The sequence below is a fragment of the Nicotiana tabacum genome, chromosome 5 (assembly GCF_000715075.1).
Source record: "Nicotiana tabacum cultivar K326 chromosome 5, ASM71507v2, whole genome shotgun sequence".
Classification (NCBI taxonomy): Eukaryota; Viridiplantae; Streptophyta; class Magnoliopsida; order Solanales; family Solanaceae; genus Nicotiana; species Nicotiana tabacum.
Window position 1 is genome coordinate 157,498,624 of NC_134084.1, and position 15,818 is coordinate 157,514,441.

General features: G+C 37.8%; 1 protein-coding gene across 1 annotated transcript; it reads right to left on the minus strand.

Moving 5' to 3' along the window:
- Positions 1–5,693: 5,693 nt before the first annotated feature.
- Positions 5,694–12,708, minus strand: LOC107813695 (squalene synthase-like). Its single transcript, XM_016638986.2, has 14 exons — positions 12,323–12,708; positions 11,098–11,140; positions 10,621–10,710; positions 10,451–10,526; positions 10,098–10,167; positions 9,435–9,578; positions 9,244–9,348; positions 8,928–9,074; positions 8,298–8,373; positions 7,943–8,031; positions 7,456–7,547; positions 7,341–7,386; positions 7,181–7,250; positions 5,694–6,245 (listed from the first exon to the last, which is right to left on the minus strand). Exons 1-13 carry the CDS (start codon positions 12,515–12,517, stop codon positions 7,188–7,190), a joined length of 1,236 nt encoding a protein of 411 aa, XP_016494472.1. The 5' UTR covers positions 12,518–12,708; the 3' UTR covers positions 5,694–6,245; positions 7,181–7,187.
- Positions 12,709–15,818: the final 3,110 nt, after the last annotated feature.

Sequence of the window (15,818 nt, forward strand, 5' to 3'; positions counted from 1 at the left end):
TTTCCCCTGTGCTCATTTTTGACGAGGTGCGATATGCCCATAGCACTTTTGGTAGTACTTCCGGCCACAGTCCCTTGGCGTTTCGAGTTTCTTTTTCATGATATTCAATATTGTTTTGTTGGAGGATTCCGCATGACCATTGCCTGCGGGGTGATATGGCGTGGAGAGTATTCTTTTGATGTGCCATTTTTCGAAGAACTCGACGGTCTTTTTTCCAGTGAATTGAGGATCGTTGTCGCAACTGATTTCTTTGGGGATGCCGAAGTGGCATATGATGCTTCTCCATATGAGCGTGATTACTTCTTGTTCGTGTATTTGGGCGAATGCACCTGCTTCTACCCATTTGGAGAAATAGTCAGTTAAAACTAAAAGAAATTGTACATTACCTCGTCCCGCTGGTAAAGGTCCGACGATGTCCATTCCCCACTTGATGAAAGGCCATGGCGAACTTGACTGAATGAAGGTTCTCGTCCGCTTAGTGAATCATAGTAGCATATCTTTGGCATTGCTCGCACCTTTTGACGAAGTTAGCAGCTTTTTTCTTTATCGTGGGCCAATAGTAACCTGCCCGTATGAGGTATCTAACGAGACCTCGGTTGCCAGTGTGAGCTCCGTAGTAGCCCTCGGGTACTTCTTTGAGGACGCACTGTGTTTGATTTGGCCCTAAGCACTTTCCTAGGGGGCCACCAAATGTTCTTTTGTACAAGTCGTTATTGATGACATTGTACCTGGTCGCCTACATTCGAAGCTTCTTGGCTTCTTTTCTGTCGGGTGGGAAAACTCTGTCATGCAGTTATGAGATAATATGATTGCGCCAGTCCCAAGTTAGGTTTATAATGCGTACTTTGATTTGGTCCAGCAACGAATAGAGGAGATTGAACACGTTCCCCTCTCCGGTTATGCTTTTGGCGGTCGCTGCCAATTTGACGAGGCCATCTGCTTTGATGTTCTGCGCTCGAGGTATTTGATCGAGCTGGAATTCGTCGAACTAGGGTAATAGTTTGCAAATCTCGGTCTGATATTTCTGTAACCGTTGCTCCTTAATTTGGAAAGTCCCGATGACCTGATTGATGATGAGTTGTGAGTCGCATCGAAGATGACTCGCCGTGCTTCGTATTTGAGTGCTAGTTTCAACCCTGCAATCACGACCTTATACTCGGCTTCGTTGTTAGTAATATTAGAGCATCGTATGGATTGGAGAACTACTTCGCATATTGGGACCTCGAGCACGAGTCCCGGTGCATATCCAGATGCATTAGAGGCGCTGTCGGTGTACAGGACCCACATGTCGCGTACTTCGGTAAAAGAAATAGAGGTTTCTTTCTCGACTTTGGATATTATCTTCGCACTAAAGTCGGCAAGAACCTGCGACTTTATCGTTGTTCGCGGCTGATAGGTTATATCATGTTTGCTCAGCTCTATGGCCCACTTGGCCAATCTACCCGACAATTCGGGTTTGTGCAAGATACTCCTTAAAGGAAAAGTCGTGACCATTGAGATGGGGTGGCACTGAAAATAAGGTCTAAGCTTCCGTGAAGCTACGACCAGGGCCATAGCTAACTTTTCGAGGTGGGGGTACCTCGTTTCAGTGTCGACCAAAGTTTTGCTACTATAATAGATTGGAGATTGCATACCTTTATTTTCTCATACCAGGATTGCACTTACTACTATATTGAACACGACCAAATAGACAAGGAGGTGTTCTCCGGGTTCTGCCTTAGCGAGCAACGACGGTGAAAAGAGGTAGGCCTTCAGTTCTTTCAAGGCGTTGATGCATTCGGTATTCTATTGGAGTCCATTGTCCTTTTTGAGTACGTCAAAAAATTTGTGGCACCTATAGGAGGACCGCGAAATGAACCTTAACAAGGCGGCTATTCGTCCAGTTAGTTTTTGCACTTGTTTTTTGCTGGTTAGATTTTCTGGGATTCTTTCTATGGCCTTGATTTTGTCGGGATTGACCTCGATGCCTCGTTGTGATACCAAGAAGCCGAGGAATTTCCCAAATGTCAAGCCGAAGGCACATTTCTCGGGGTTTAATTTCATGTCGTACCTTCTGAGTATGTCGAAGGCCTCCCTCAAGTGGTCGATATTGTTTTCCTTTCTTTTTGACTTGACCATGTCGTCAATATATACTTCCATGGTTTTGTCGAGTTGTTCTTTGAAAATTTTGGTCACCAACCTTTGGTACGTTGCCCCGCATTTTTTAACCTGAACGGTATCACTCTGTAGTAGTACGTCCCTTGGTAGGTGATGAAGGTAGTTTTTTCCTATTCCTCCTCCTCCATGAGTATTTGGTTGTAGCCCGAGTAAGCGTCCAAGAAACTCAGCAGTTCGTGCCTGGTTGTAGCGTCGATGAGTTGGTCGATATGAGGTAGCGGGAATGAGTCTTTTGGACAGGCTTTGTTCAGGTCTGTGAAGTCCATGCACATTCTCCACTTACCGTTCTTATTTTTCACCATGACTATGTTGGCGACCCACTGGGGCCAGGTACTTCGATTCTATGATAGAACCGTTCACTAGTAATTTCTCGACCTCTTTACGAACTGTATCGTTTATTGCCGAGATGAACTTTCGTCTGATTTGTCTTACTGGGGGGGGGTAAAATGGGTCGACGTTCAATTTATGAGTTGCTATTTCCTTTGAGATACCTAGCATGTCTGCATGGGAAAAAGCGAACAGGTCCACGTTATTTCTTAAGAATTGATGAAATTTACATAGATCTTGGAGTTTATGGCCGCTGAAAGCTTTCTTGCTGGGGTTGTCGTCGTCTAATTAGACGGGGTCAAGGTACTCTACAGTTGACCTCATTGCTTCTATGATTTCAAGGTCGCGGATGACGTCTTTCGTTTCCTCGCCATCCAATGCCATCTTCGTTAATTGCTATGCATCATCGGCTTTTTCTTTCTATTTCCGGGTGTATGTGCATCTTGGGCGATGCGGTAGTATTATCGGGCCGTGCGTTGCTCTCCCCAGATGCTGAATACTCCCTAGGGGGTGGGAAATTTAATGACTTGGTACAAACTGGAGGGGATGGCTTTCATGCCGTGTATCCATGGTCGGCCTATGATAGTATTGTACGTCGTATCCTGGTCAATGATGTGGAACGTAATCTCCAAGGTGACGTCGCAGGCCAGGACGGGCATCGTGATTTCTCTAGATATCCGCTCGAGGATGGATGATGCATGCGCCACTTCCATTGTCGACCATGATACGTCTTACATCAGTATCAAAAACACGTAAAGTAATGACGAGGGCATCATAGTGAGGAAAGATCAAACCGTGGGTATTCGACTTATCGAAGATGATACTTTCTTCGAGTTTGTCATATTGTCGTGGGTGATTGACCGCTTGAGCTTGTGAGTGGTGGTGAACTTCACGATGTTGATAGATGCGTCGTCGCCTCCTTGATGATCATTTGAATGGTCCGAACTGGGGAAGGTGTTTTGGGAAGCCCCTGAGGTTGTTCTCGCACTCGGGTGAAGTTGGCCCTTCCTCGATCACTCATCAACTCTTTTAAATGCTCTTGGTGAAACATGTTCACGACCTCCTGTCTAAGGGCGATGCAATCCTCGGTCTTATGACCCGATTCCTGGTGGAATTCGTAGATGGCGTTTGACTTTTTGGTGTTTGGGTCGGGCTTCATCTTCTGTGGCCATTTTACCTTTGGGCCGAGCTTTTCCAATGCGTAGACTATTTTTGAGGGAGAAACACAAAAATTGTAAGCCGATAATAAGGGGAAATACCTCTTTCATTTCGATGGGTTCTCGTTTGCGGCCTGGATGGATCTTTGTCGCGACGTGGAGATGGCATGAGAGTGCCTCGATGTAAGGCTGATGTCTTTCTCGGTTAGGTCTTGATCCTGCTAGATCTCTCCTGTTGTCGTTTTGTCGATCTTTCTTGGACTCTATTTGGACCAAGGTCAGGAGTTGAGTAGGCCCGTTAAGATCATCATCGTCGGCTCTTACCTCGGCACAGTAGGCATTATGTGTTTCTTCCCACGTGGTAGAAGGGTACTTCATTAGTCTACTCAACAACTTTTTGGTTGTCCTCGACCCGCTCATGTTCAACCCATTTTGGAAAGATGCTACTACCATCCCCTTTGATACGTTTGGAAGGTCATTCTCACTCTTTTGAATCGGGCGAGGAAGTCCCTGAGCCCTTCGCCAGGTGACTGTCTATGGCAAATATGTCATTCACCCTGGCTTCTGCTTTTTTGGCCCCTGCATGGGCGGTGACGAATTTGTCGGTCATTTCTTCAAATGTCTGTACGGACTGTGACGACAGTTGCGAGTACCATGTCAATGCTCCTCCGGTTAGGGTTTCACCAAACCTCTTCAGCAATATAGATGGCACTTGTTCCTTAGCGAGGTTGTTGCCTTTCACTGCGGTGACGTAGTGAAGATGTGATCCTCAGGGTCTGTCGTGCCATCATATATTTTCAAGTATGGTGGCATCTTGAAAGTTTTTGGTATATCATGTGGCGCGGCCTCATCGCTATATGGTTGTTCTACAAACCGGTGAGCGTCCCGCTTTGGTAGGAGTTTTAGGCACCTGGTATCTTATCTACCCTTTCTTGATGCTCTCTCATTTGGTCGTGAAGTGCTTTGTTCTCGTTTTCCATCTCCTCCATCTTTCTAAGGATGGCAGTGAGGGCATCGTTACATGCATCATTAACAGAGTGAGTGACACCTGTCGAGGGAGGTTGGGCGTGTTGCTCATTGGTTGTTGGGGCGACGTCGACTCGTACACCCTCTCTACTCGCCCTTTGAGCAGGTTTGTTGAGTATATTGTTCAGCGTATTCGTTAGCCATGCTTCTAGTAATTTTTTCATAGCTGGTGGTGCTTCTTCTGTAGTGGACGTAGAGGCTCCCTTCCCGTGGGAAGCGATAACTCTGCCGTGAGGGGGAGGTGATTCACTTCACCTAGGTGAGGCATTTGGCGTCACGTTCTCCTCGTCTTCTCCGTGAACTTCGTTGATGGTGTTTAGGAGATTAGCAGTAAGGCCTGCCACTACTTTTAGTCTTTCCTCTCCATTTCTTGCCATGTCAAATTGTGCAAGTAGGGGAAAGAAAACTTTGCACTTTGCTATCGCTGTGTTTTTGTAGATCTAGGAAGACTATGATTTTGACTAGAAATTTCCCACAGAAGGCGCCAAATCATTTGACAAAAAAGTATTGTACTCTTTGTTAAACTAAATAAATGTTAAATGAGGTGAAAGGTGAATCCTAGTCATGCATAATAATTCTTAGATCTATCTTAGAGTTTGGGTGATACAGTTTATTTAATGCTCAGAACTGTTTTACCAATCATTAAATGTGCACTTTGAAGAGTAAATGGAGAGTGAGTAATGAGCAAATATGAGAAATGACAATAAATGTAAATAGGAAGAACACTTCACCCAAATATCAGATGATGTGGAAGATTCTTCCTTCTGACAACGAGATATGGAAGTGAACAAGAATATAAGCAATGCTTTCTTGGATCATGTGAGTGAAAGGAAGAATAATCGATGAAATCAATCACTATGGAAAGGTAAACTTTGTATATTCTCTCAATGGTCAACTTCTTACAATAGTTTTCTCAGATTCAATCTCACGTGCCCCCTTTTCTTCTCTCTCTTTCTATTTATGTGGGATATTCTCTAAAAGCCCTAAAAAGTACAACAAAGGGAATATCCAAGAGAATATTCCTGTTACTAGTTCCAAGACTGTACTAGCCGTTATTCCTATACTTCAGTATTCGACCTCGACCTCTACGGCTCGCTCAACGACTGCTCGTTGTTGGGTTTGGTCGACCTCGTCCGATCTGCCCAAATTGAAGTACAGTCTTTTCATCTTAGGATCTTTCCATGCCCAACTTCCTCGGCAAGATTTTAACCCATACAAAAAATATGGAATCTAGTTGTCCATTTATCTTTACAGTGAATGACCAACAACTTCCACTACTGACAAACGTCTGAACTATTGGAAAAAGAATACAATTGCAGGTGTTAAAATGCATGGATTTATCACTAAGTGAACAGACAATTGAAATATGTATTACGTATAAGGTAGCGTATTAATATTTACTTTTGCAGCTTGCTAACAAAGGCATGCCACAAGATTCTAAACAACTATAAATAGGCGTTTTCCATATATTACTATCACTAACTAACAAAGTTACAGACACCATAAGCTGCAGCTATCACATACTCGGCCAAGAGCTTGCGCCATTTTCTTTGACCACACTTTCTTCTAACATCAATCCTGCACAAAGAATAAAAGATATAACAAATACCAATTTCACCAAATGCGAATACCCTATGTCTCCACAAAAGGACAACCCAGTGCACAAGGCATTCCGCATTCACGCAGGGTCCAGGGAAGGGTCGCACCTCAAGGAGTATGATGTAGACAGTCTAACATAATGCAAACATTAGTAGTTACCCGATGTCTCCTCGTTTGACTTTTAATTACAGTACCAGCAACAAGCAAAATCAATAACAAAAACCATCTTTCTGCAACATGCTATGTCAGGTTTTAATCCAGGAAAAGAAAGTACTGGACATTCATTTTGCGATTTGTTCACAAAAAACATACATTGAACAAATATAAGTTAAGACTTTACGCGTAGTTTATATGGAAGTCCTCTACTACTTATTAAAATTGAGAAACTGCAGAGCATAACAGAATGATGTGGTCTTAAGCTTATCTCGGAGCGAATTACCCAAGCTTAGGTGGATATAATTTGATCGAGTTAACAGAAACAATCTAACATATCAGGTTAAAAGAACAAATGAAGAAGGAGGACACAATCGCCTGGTTAAGAAAAGAAGCTCATTACCCCCATTAAGGTGTATTAGGCGAGCAAAATACTTTCTCTTCAAGTATATTGTGATTATGCTTTCTGAGTTGAGGGTCTCTCGGAAACAGCCTCTACCTTCACAAGATGGAGGTAAGGTCTACATAAACACTACCCTCCGCAAACCCTATTTTTGTGGGATTACACTGTTATTGTTGTTGTTGTAGGCTAGCAAAATACGTCATAACATGATCCAGATGCTTATTAGTAGAAGGTTAGATAGTGTGGTCTTTAAGTATACCGTAGGTGCATACATACAACGATGACAACAATAATACTCCAATCCCAATCAAGTTGGTAAAAATCAAGTTGCCCAGGATGTTGTTACTGTAATACTTACACATGGTCTAAGGCCGGTTTCCAGATAGGTATGCAATAAGGATAGCTATTATGACAACAAGGACAACAACCTGCAATATATTTCAGCCGATAAGCAAATTGCGAATGCATTTAGGCAAATTGCATCTAAAGCATGAACATAACATTTGCTAAAAACTCACCAAAGCTGAATTGTAATTAGGTCTGCTCTGGATTACGAAAGATTTCCTGGTAGTAGACAGGTGCATTAGCTGATATTCACAGAAAATATAGAAAATATTCGGATATGTAACATACCTTTTATTCAAGGTTCCAGAGTTTTTGCAAGTTCTCAAGATTGTTTCAAGCCTTCTTAAAGTTTTTGCGGCATTTGGATCTTTATACTCCACCTAAAGCATTCAATCGAGAAGTTGTTTTACTCGTACAAGTTCTTACTAAGAAATGAAATTTTGACAGAGAACGGCGAACCAAAAAGAAACGAATAAATATGAACAAATAGACAAGCACACAACACAGTACAGTCAAACTTCTCTATAACAACTTTATTTGTTCCAGATTTTTTTGGTTGTTATAACGAAGTGCTGTTATAAAGAACATATATTATAACATAGCATGAAAATTGGTTCCATACAAAATTTTGCTTTATAGTGAATGAATGTTATATCGCGATGTTGTTATAGAGAGGTATGACAGTATAATGTAGAAAATTAACAATGTAACCCTCAAATGAGCACATTATAACTAGGAAAATTAAGCTACTTTGGTAAATAAGGAAATATCGTGCCTTGGCTTTCAGAATACAAGAGAAGTCGTAGAAAGCACCATATACATCGGCCATGGTCCTGGTCCGGTCAATAACCTTAGCAGTGAGACCTACAAAGAAGAAACCAAGCATCTTAATCACTGCAAGTATGATGTTAAGAAGAAGATAAAAAACAAATGATTCAGTTAATGCTAAGTGCAGCCACAATAATAAATAAGAACTCGGTATCATCTTAATAACATACTGTACACAATTGTTAATCTGTTAATATTGGCAGACATACAAATCGCGTAAAAGAAAGCATGTTAATAAAGTTAAATGAGAGAGAGAGAGAGAGGCAAGGAGTGCTGAACCGCATATTTTTCATACTTCTTACCGCGTCTCATTTTTACAACTCCTCTGAAAACTTCAATGTTGTTGTAGCACTTTGCTAATGTCCCAATTGCCATGACCTGGTAACATAGAAAATACCAAGGCAATGCACATTTTCAGAAGGATATTTAACAAGTTAATAATGCGAAAGTAGCAAACATACTAAGTTGTCTGGGCACAATGAAAAGTAAATTCACAACAACACCTATATGCACAACAAATCAATACACTCTGCTACTTATTTTATTTATTTGTTCGAGCCATGGAAGCAGCCTCTTGCAGAAATGCAGGGTAAGGTTGCGTACAATAGATCACCATTGTGATCCAGCCCCTCTCTGGAACCCGCGCATAGCGGGAGCTTAATGCACCAGGCAACAACACTAACCCCGTGGCTTAATGAAAGATAGATAGATGTATTCATAAAAATAATACAACAAGAAATTCCTTGATCAATCAAGAATAATGAAAATAAAAATATCAAATAAAAGTAAAGCTTCTGTGAATTTCCTACATTTTCCTTTTGATTTTTGTCAACAGATTACCAAACAGACGCAAAATTCCATTATGAGACACAAGCTTGTTGACAAAGCTCAACAAAAGGCAAGAACAAGTGCTAAAAGTAAAATGAATAGACCTGTGGAATAGCACAGAATCGAAAGATAGCAGGATCTCGCAGTGTGGACATGTAAGTCAAAGAATCTTCTACATGTGATAAAGCATTAGTGACCATTTCATTCAGACATTGCACTGCCTTTACAGAGTTTTCCTCACACTTCAAGTCCTGAGGCACATCGACAAATGCTGGCGGTTAAAAATCAACGAACCCCATATTTAAACAAACAACAGTGCAATTTATGATGTACTGAGGTAATTCAATATCATGAATTTGATTAAAATGACAGGAAAATATGAGATATTAAATGTGTAGTTAAAGAGTTGAAGAAAAATACCTCGAGCTTGTCAACGTATTTACTCCAAATCTGACGAGGCCAAAACATGCGACACTTAGGTACTTCATTTATGTCCTCCAGATAATCTCTAATGATATTTGTTTTCTGCAGTACATTGCAAACATTTCTGTTACTGCAAAAAACATTCAAAGATGGTCACGGCTGGCTGTCACACACGTTAAGATTAACACCTGAAGAAATAAACCCATGGAATTGGAGAGAGAATCTGATGCAAAATCTTCTTTCCCAGAGGCGCGGAAAAGTTTTGATAAGCCTAATCCAACGAGCCCGGCTACATAGTGACAATATTCATCATAATCACCAATTGTTTCCACCTGCCAAAGATGGAATCGGTTGATCAGAGAAGCTTGCAGGTAAAAGCTTGGAACTCATAATTAGGCCATTATTTTGTGCATGTATTTACCTTATCTATGCCTAGAGGATGAAATTACCTAAAGGGCTTAACAAGATTTTAGTCCTATTTAACCAAATCCACGCAATAGTGTTTTCTCTAATTTTTATGTTGCCTCTCTTATTTTCCTTTTCAAGCTGATACAAAAGAAGACATAGCACAAAGTTATTTTCTTTAAAAGAAGATCGATTGCAGACCAACAGTGCTTGTTATCACAGACCAATAATCTTCGCATAAAATGATTAGGAATGTATATTGGTAATAAATATACTAAATTGTCAATAGCAGAAATACTAGTGTTAACTCATATATTGACACTATAGTGTAGTTAACGCCACATTCATATTTTGGTAAATGGTAGTCGAGATAACAAATGGCTCTATGAAGAGGAGTTGCACAAGACGTGACTTTGATCCTCTCATTTATAGTACTTATTGCATACCTCCTTGCATATAAACTTTGCCATTCCTGCACCCATCCTCATAGTTATGTCCTCAATTGCCTCCTTGTAACTGCAACGATATGAGAACGTAATGCTCATTCATAAACTACTCACAAACACTAATATGGATAGCACATACCAAAAATTCATAGAAAGAATAGTATTTCAAATTCAAACTACAGATGTGGAGTCCACATGACAGACATAGAGTATAACAGTATTTCAAATCAGTATCATCAATTAATCACCTAAGTAACTAATATAACCTACGCAATTAATATACAGGGTAATATTTACTTTGTAGAAAAACATCTTAGTATGAGAAAAGCAGCCCTCGCTATGAATGAACTCACTGTTTCTCTAGCTCCAGAAAAGCAGTCGAAACATGATGAAACTGGTCCATAAGAACCTTGTAGTCCTTTGTACCGCCTAACATATGAAAACTGGGATTAGGAAACCACTCTACAATACTTGAACATAAACATGGCGATGGAAGTCGACCACTTAAATTCAGAAGACTTACACGAAAAATGCCATTCACGATCATAAACATGGCGATGGAATGACATCAAAATAGGTACTTTCACCTCCGTGGCTACACTGGTATCGTCCTCTGTCCACAATAAGAACAACAAAATGTTAATAACTAATATGACTCCAAGAAAATGAGTGCAGCAAGTCAGCAACCTTAGATTTTAACCAAGATCAAAGGTATAAACTACCTGATCACGGTATAAAAAGATAGAATTAATAAAAGCAACAGTCCATGGCTAATGGTAATTAATCAACATAATCAAAAACCTACCCAAATAACCAATACCATAGTACTAAGCCAGACTAACAATAATATAAAATTTTGAATCTTGTTGCAAATGCGAGAACTAGCTCGCATTTTTAATTATTGCACTTAAATGTCAGTCTTATTCTGTTAAGAAACTTGATATCTGGTTATATGCATTCAAGTTTCATATATCACCTCAGGTATAGGAATTTGACATACCGACAGTGTCAAGTGCTCGAAGAACCAAATAGAAAATGCATACCTGCAAAGATAGGCAGAAGTTTCAAGAAATCAACCTTCAAAATAAGAGTAATAAGATCATAGCAACAAATGAAACTTGGAGCCTAATTAAGTGAAAAGCCAAAAGTTTAAGCTGAAGAGTTTTGTCTTCATTGTGCGAGAGAAACTATGATTTCTCTTTCGTCATCGTATAGCATTCTCCAGTCTCAGAATTCAAACTGTGTAAAGCTTGACTAACATTTCATTGCGCGGAGAAAATTGCAACATGATATCTAAATATTTAATTGTATAAATGGAATTTATTTAATCCGATTTAGTTTCAAAAATCAGTCAAATAGACTTTAAATAAGGGAGAATCTCAAATAACCTCAAATGGAGAGAGTAGTATGATATAAGTAAGCTACATCTTAAAATCAAAAGATAAATTCAGAATATTTTGGCAGAGGAATTAAAGGGGGAAAATACCAACAATGTGAGTTTCATACAGCTGATTCCAAATCCAAATACATTCGAAAAATTACTTAAAATGACGTCTAAATAGTCATAAGATCATAAATATCCTCTACCCATTGGTATTACTCAAACAAACATGAAATGCATGCTTGCATAATGCGTCCATAGGCCAAACCAGATATGTAATATTGGAATAACTATCGGAGAGTCAAATGATGGAGTACGTGCCTAAAATTGCACAAATGACCACAGTAAAGGGCAGCCCAGTGCACAAGGCATTCTCGCGTTCACGCAGGATCTAGGGAAGGGCCGCACCTCAAGGGGTGTGATATAGACAGTCTACCCTAATACAAGCATTAGTGGCTGCTTCCACAACTCGAGCCTGTGACCTATAGGCAGTGGTGAAGCCAGGAGTTTCTCCAAAGGTGTTCAAACTTGAAAGAAGTGAAAAAAAATTTCCGACAAAGGGTATTCAATAATATATGTTATATACCTCTAAAACCTAATATATTACCTATATACACAGTGTAATTTTTCGACGAAGGGTGGTCAATTGACCATCCTTAGCACAATGTGGCTTCGCCCCTGCCTATAGGTCACACGGAGACATTGACACCACAGTATAATGTTATGTTGGTCACGTAAAATCTCAGAGCGGAATAGTACATAGTATAATTATATAGCCGATGTCAACTTGTTTAGGATTAAGGCGCGGTTGATTAAATTTAGGGACGAAAAAACAAAAACTTACAGCGTCGCGAAGCTCCAAGGGAAGCTGTTGAATGACAAGAGAAAAGCTACGAGAAACCTTGTGAAGCATTATATAACAGAAGGCCCAATGTGGCTGAGGAGGGATCTGTTTCTCTGCATATCGCGCCGCTAACTTCAGTTTCATCAATGGATAAATATCCTCAGGATTCCTCAGCATTGCACCTAAACTCCCCATTATTATTATTATTATTATTATTATTAATCAATCTGCTATAAATTCAATAGTATTTGATCAATTAGCAATTCACATCTGCGTATAAGATATGTTGATTCGAATTTGTGTACGAACATAATGAGCCGATGCTTTGGCATAAGAAAGCGTATGACAATGAATGAGTTGTTGGAGGGATTTTTGTCTGATGAGGATTGATAACTATATGTTCGTTTGGCAGTTAAAGACTAGCGTTTCGCACCATCTTATATTGTTTTTCTGTGTCTTTTTTCCTTTTTTTTTAAACACCTGTAGTCTCCATTTCATAGCGTGTGAATGTGTTAGATTGGACACGGATTTTGAGGGGATTAAAATTTATGATTTTAAGGCCTCATTTGTTTTTTTTAAAGACTAGTATTAGGTATGGGTGTCAATGGTTCAGTTCGGTCGGTTATTTTATAAAATTTGTACCATATCAATTTTTCGATTATTCTATTATATATAACCAAAATTAGACTTTTCGAAACCGTCCCAATCACGTCGGTTTCTCTTCGGTATTGATACGGTTCGGTTAATTTTCGGTATTTTTTTTATATCATGTAAAATTCACTAGTAGAAGTAGAATGCAATAACATACGTTCTTTTATAGGACTTAGCAAAATTCTCTAAACATTTTTACTGTTTAAAGGGTGATGAATTAAAAAAAAAAAAGATAACTAGAGTATAGATCCATCAACTATTCTACAACAGCGTAAAAGAAATCAAACAAAGGCAAAGAAAATATAAATCACACGAGTTGAAAGATATACCAAGCTGGGACTCAAGAATAAAGTTTATAGAAGATTAAATATTCAAAAAGATAAATCCAAATTATATGAAAGGAAACATATTCAATACATTGTAGTTTGCTACTCATAATCGCTAGAATACTTTGTGTCTTGCTAATAAAGATACTTGAAATAACTTAGTTTAAGTAGAAGTAGAATAATAAGTTTTAGGAATTAGTATTTTGAGTTTAATTACTTGTTGGCTTGTAAGAGTTTTCATAATTCCAAGGCCCAAAGAAAATTTAATGCATTATTACTTTTAAACTTACTAAATAAATATATTTTCTAAATGTAAAATTTATTCGGTACGGTTCGGTATTTTTTTGGAAATAAAAAACTTACCCTAATTATCGGTGCGGCTATAGATTTATATAAAAGCCTACGGTTTCTTAAAAAGAAACCTAAAAATCGGTTCGGTGCGGTACGGTTCGGTCGGTTGTCGAAAATCCACTGACACCCCCAGTGTTAGGTACGCGCTTTGCGCGTGTACTTGTATCAATGAATGCTAAATTTTTAAAAGTTATATAAATATTACTTCCTCTATTTCAATTTACATAATACATTTTTCTTATTAAAAACAGATAGATAGATCCGTGTACATTTTGTTGTTGTGGGCAATACATAGTAGTTAAAATTAAACAAAGATCTAATATTATTTGTTTTTAGTCCTTTTATATTTAGAAAAAAATATAGTTTTCGATTTGCGACTTTGAATAATTTTGACACATTGGTTTTAGCTTTGTGAGTTATTTCGATTTTAAATAATTTTGATACATTATTTTAACTTTGTGAGTTATAATTTTGTTTCTATTTTTTTCTTTTATGTGAAATATCAATAAAATTTACTGCCTTCAGCTTTTAGAAAATACAATTGCACCAATCAGAATTTAGTTAATTTTGCTAGTAAACTCATGAGTTTATTGATTAGTGCAACTTCAGTACTAATATCTGTAACGGTAATCGTTTCATTTATCAATTGATGTGATTTCTGACATTGATCAAATATTTGTTTGATTGGAGTTACGTTCTTGTTGTTAAAATAAATGTTTCCTATAACTAATAAGTTCACCATTTTTTAACCTATTTAAATGCTCTTGACTACTAATAAATACTTCATCTATCTCAAACTATTTGTCGTATTTCTATATTACAAACACCTAAAGAAAATATTAATTCGAAAGAATTTTTGACTATTTAACCCTTATTATGTCATAAGTATAATATATATTCGTTGAATATTTACTTTATTTATGTGTCATCTCCATCTTCAAGAACAATCATTACTAAGAATATAACAAAAAAAATTGTCTTAAATTTATAAAATGACAAATAATTTGAAACATCTATTTAGAAATTACGATAAATAACTTGAGATGAAGGGAGTAGAAATTAATTCTCTTATATTAATTGTATATTTGCTTATTTTAACTCTAATTCCTCATCTAACTTGACTTTTAGAATATCAATAGTACTTAGAAAATAAAAAGAAGAATTAATAACAGTAGTTCTTTTTTTTCAAAGTAAAAAGTAGTAATAGTACGTCATTTTTTGCCTTTAATGTCTTGAATCCCAATTTAATGCTTATTGGTGACGCATTAAAACTTTGAAATTTGAATTCCTAAAACTTATTTCAATGTCAAAATTAGTTCTTATATTTGGTCCTAAATATTAGGATTTTGAATTATAAAAGGAAAATTTTAGTTGATTTTAATGTCTTAAATATTGGGATTTCCTACTATAATAACTAAAGTTTTAGTTGATTTTAAAATCCTAAATATTAGAAAATTAATAAAACGACTATTTTATTCATTGCGAACTCTATTTTTAAAGGGTAAAAAGACGAACAACATTTCGTTAAGGGTCTTTGGCTTTTAATATAATATAGATTAAGACGTCTGAATTTGAATACACGTCTGAATATCAAGATGTGTATTAAGATTAAGACATCTGAATCTGAATACATATTTGAATGTAAGATGTGTGTTAAGATCTGAATACTAAATGATTAAGATTGTTTGATTTTTAACATCTGAATGTATAAAATTTACCTTTATTTGAAAATTAATAAACATAAATTTAAATAAAATACCAATTAATCTAATATTCCATCAATAAATATATATAATTTTTTAAAATATGATAGTTGCCCGTGGTGATGGCTAAAAGTAGTGCTTATGAACGCCGACCAAAAATGGTTGTTGATGGTAGATTTGGTTGATGCTGGTAGTTTAGGGTAATATAATGGTGATTGGTAATGGTAGCTATTATGATTGAGGATGGCGATGGTGGATGGTAATAGTTAATAATGGCGGGTAGTGAAATGATGGTGGTGGGAGTGGTGGGTGGTGGTAGTTACAATGGTGGCGGCTATGATTGAGGATGATGGTGGTAGTGGTGGTAGTAGTAGAGTATGACGGTGGTGGGTGGCATAGTGGTAGTTGACAATGGATGATAGCATCTTAATGAAATTGAGTCTCTGTTATAGATCTTAATCATAC

Excerpts from the sequence above, each read along its gene's own strand:
- LOC107813695 (XM_016638986.2), bottom strand. The coding sequence starts at position 12,517 with ATGGGGAGTTTAGGTGCAATGCTGAGGAATCCTGAGGATATTTATCCA. Across the intron at positions 8,374-8,927 it reads GATTCTGTGCTATTCCACAG|GTCATGGCAATTGGGACATT; the intron begins GTCTATTCATTT and ends CTATGTTACCAG. Across the intron at positions 7,251-7,340 it reads CTAATTACAATTCAGCTTTG|GTTGTTGTCCTTGTTGTCAT; the intron begins GTGAGTTTTTAG and ends AATATATTGCAG.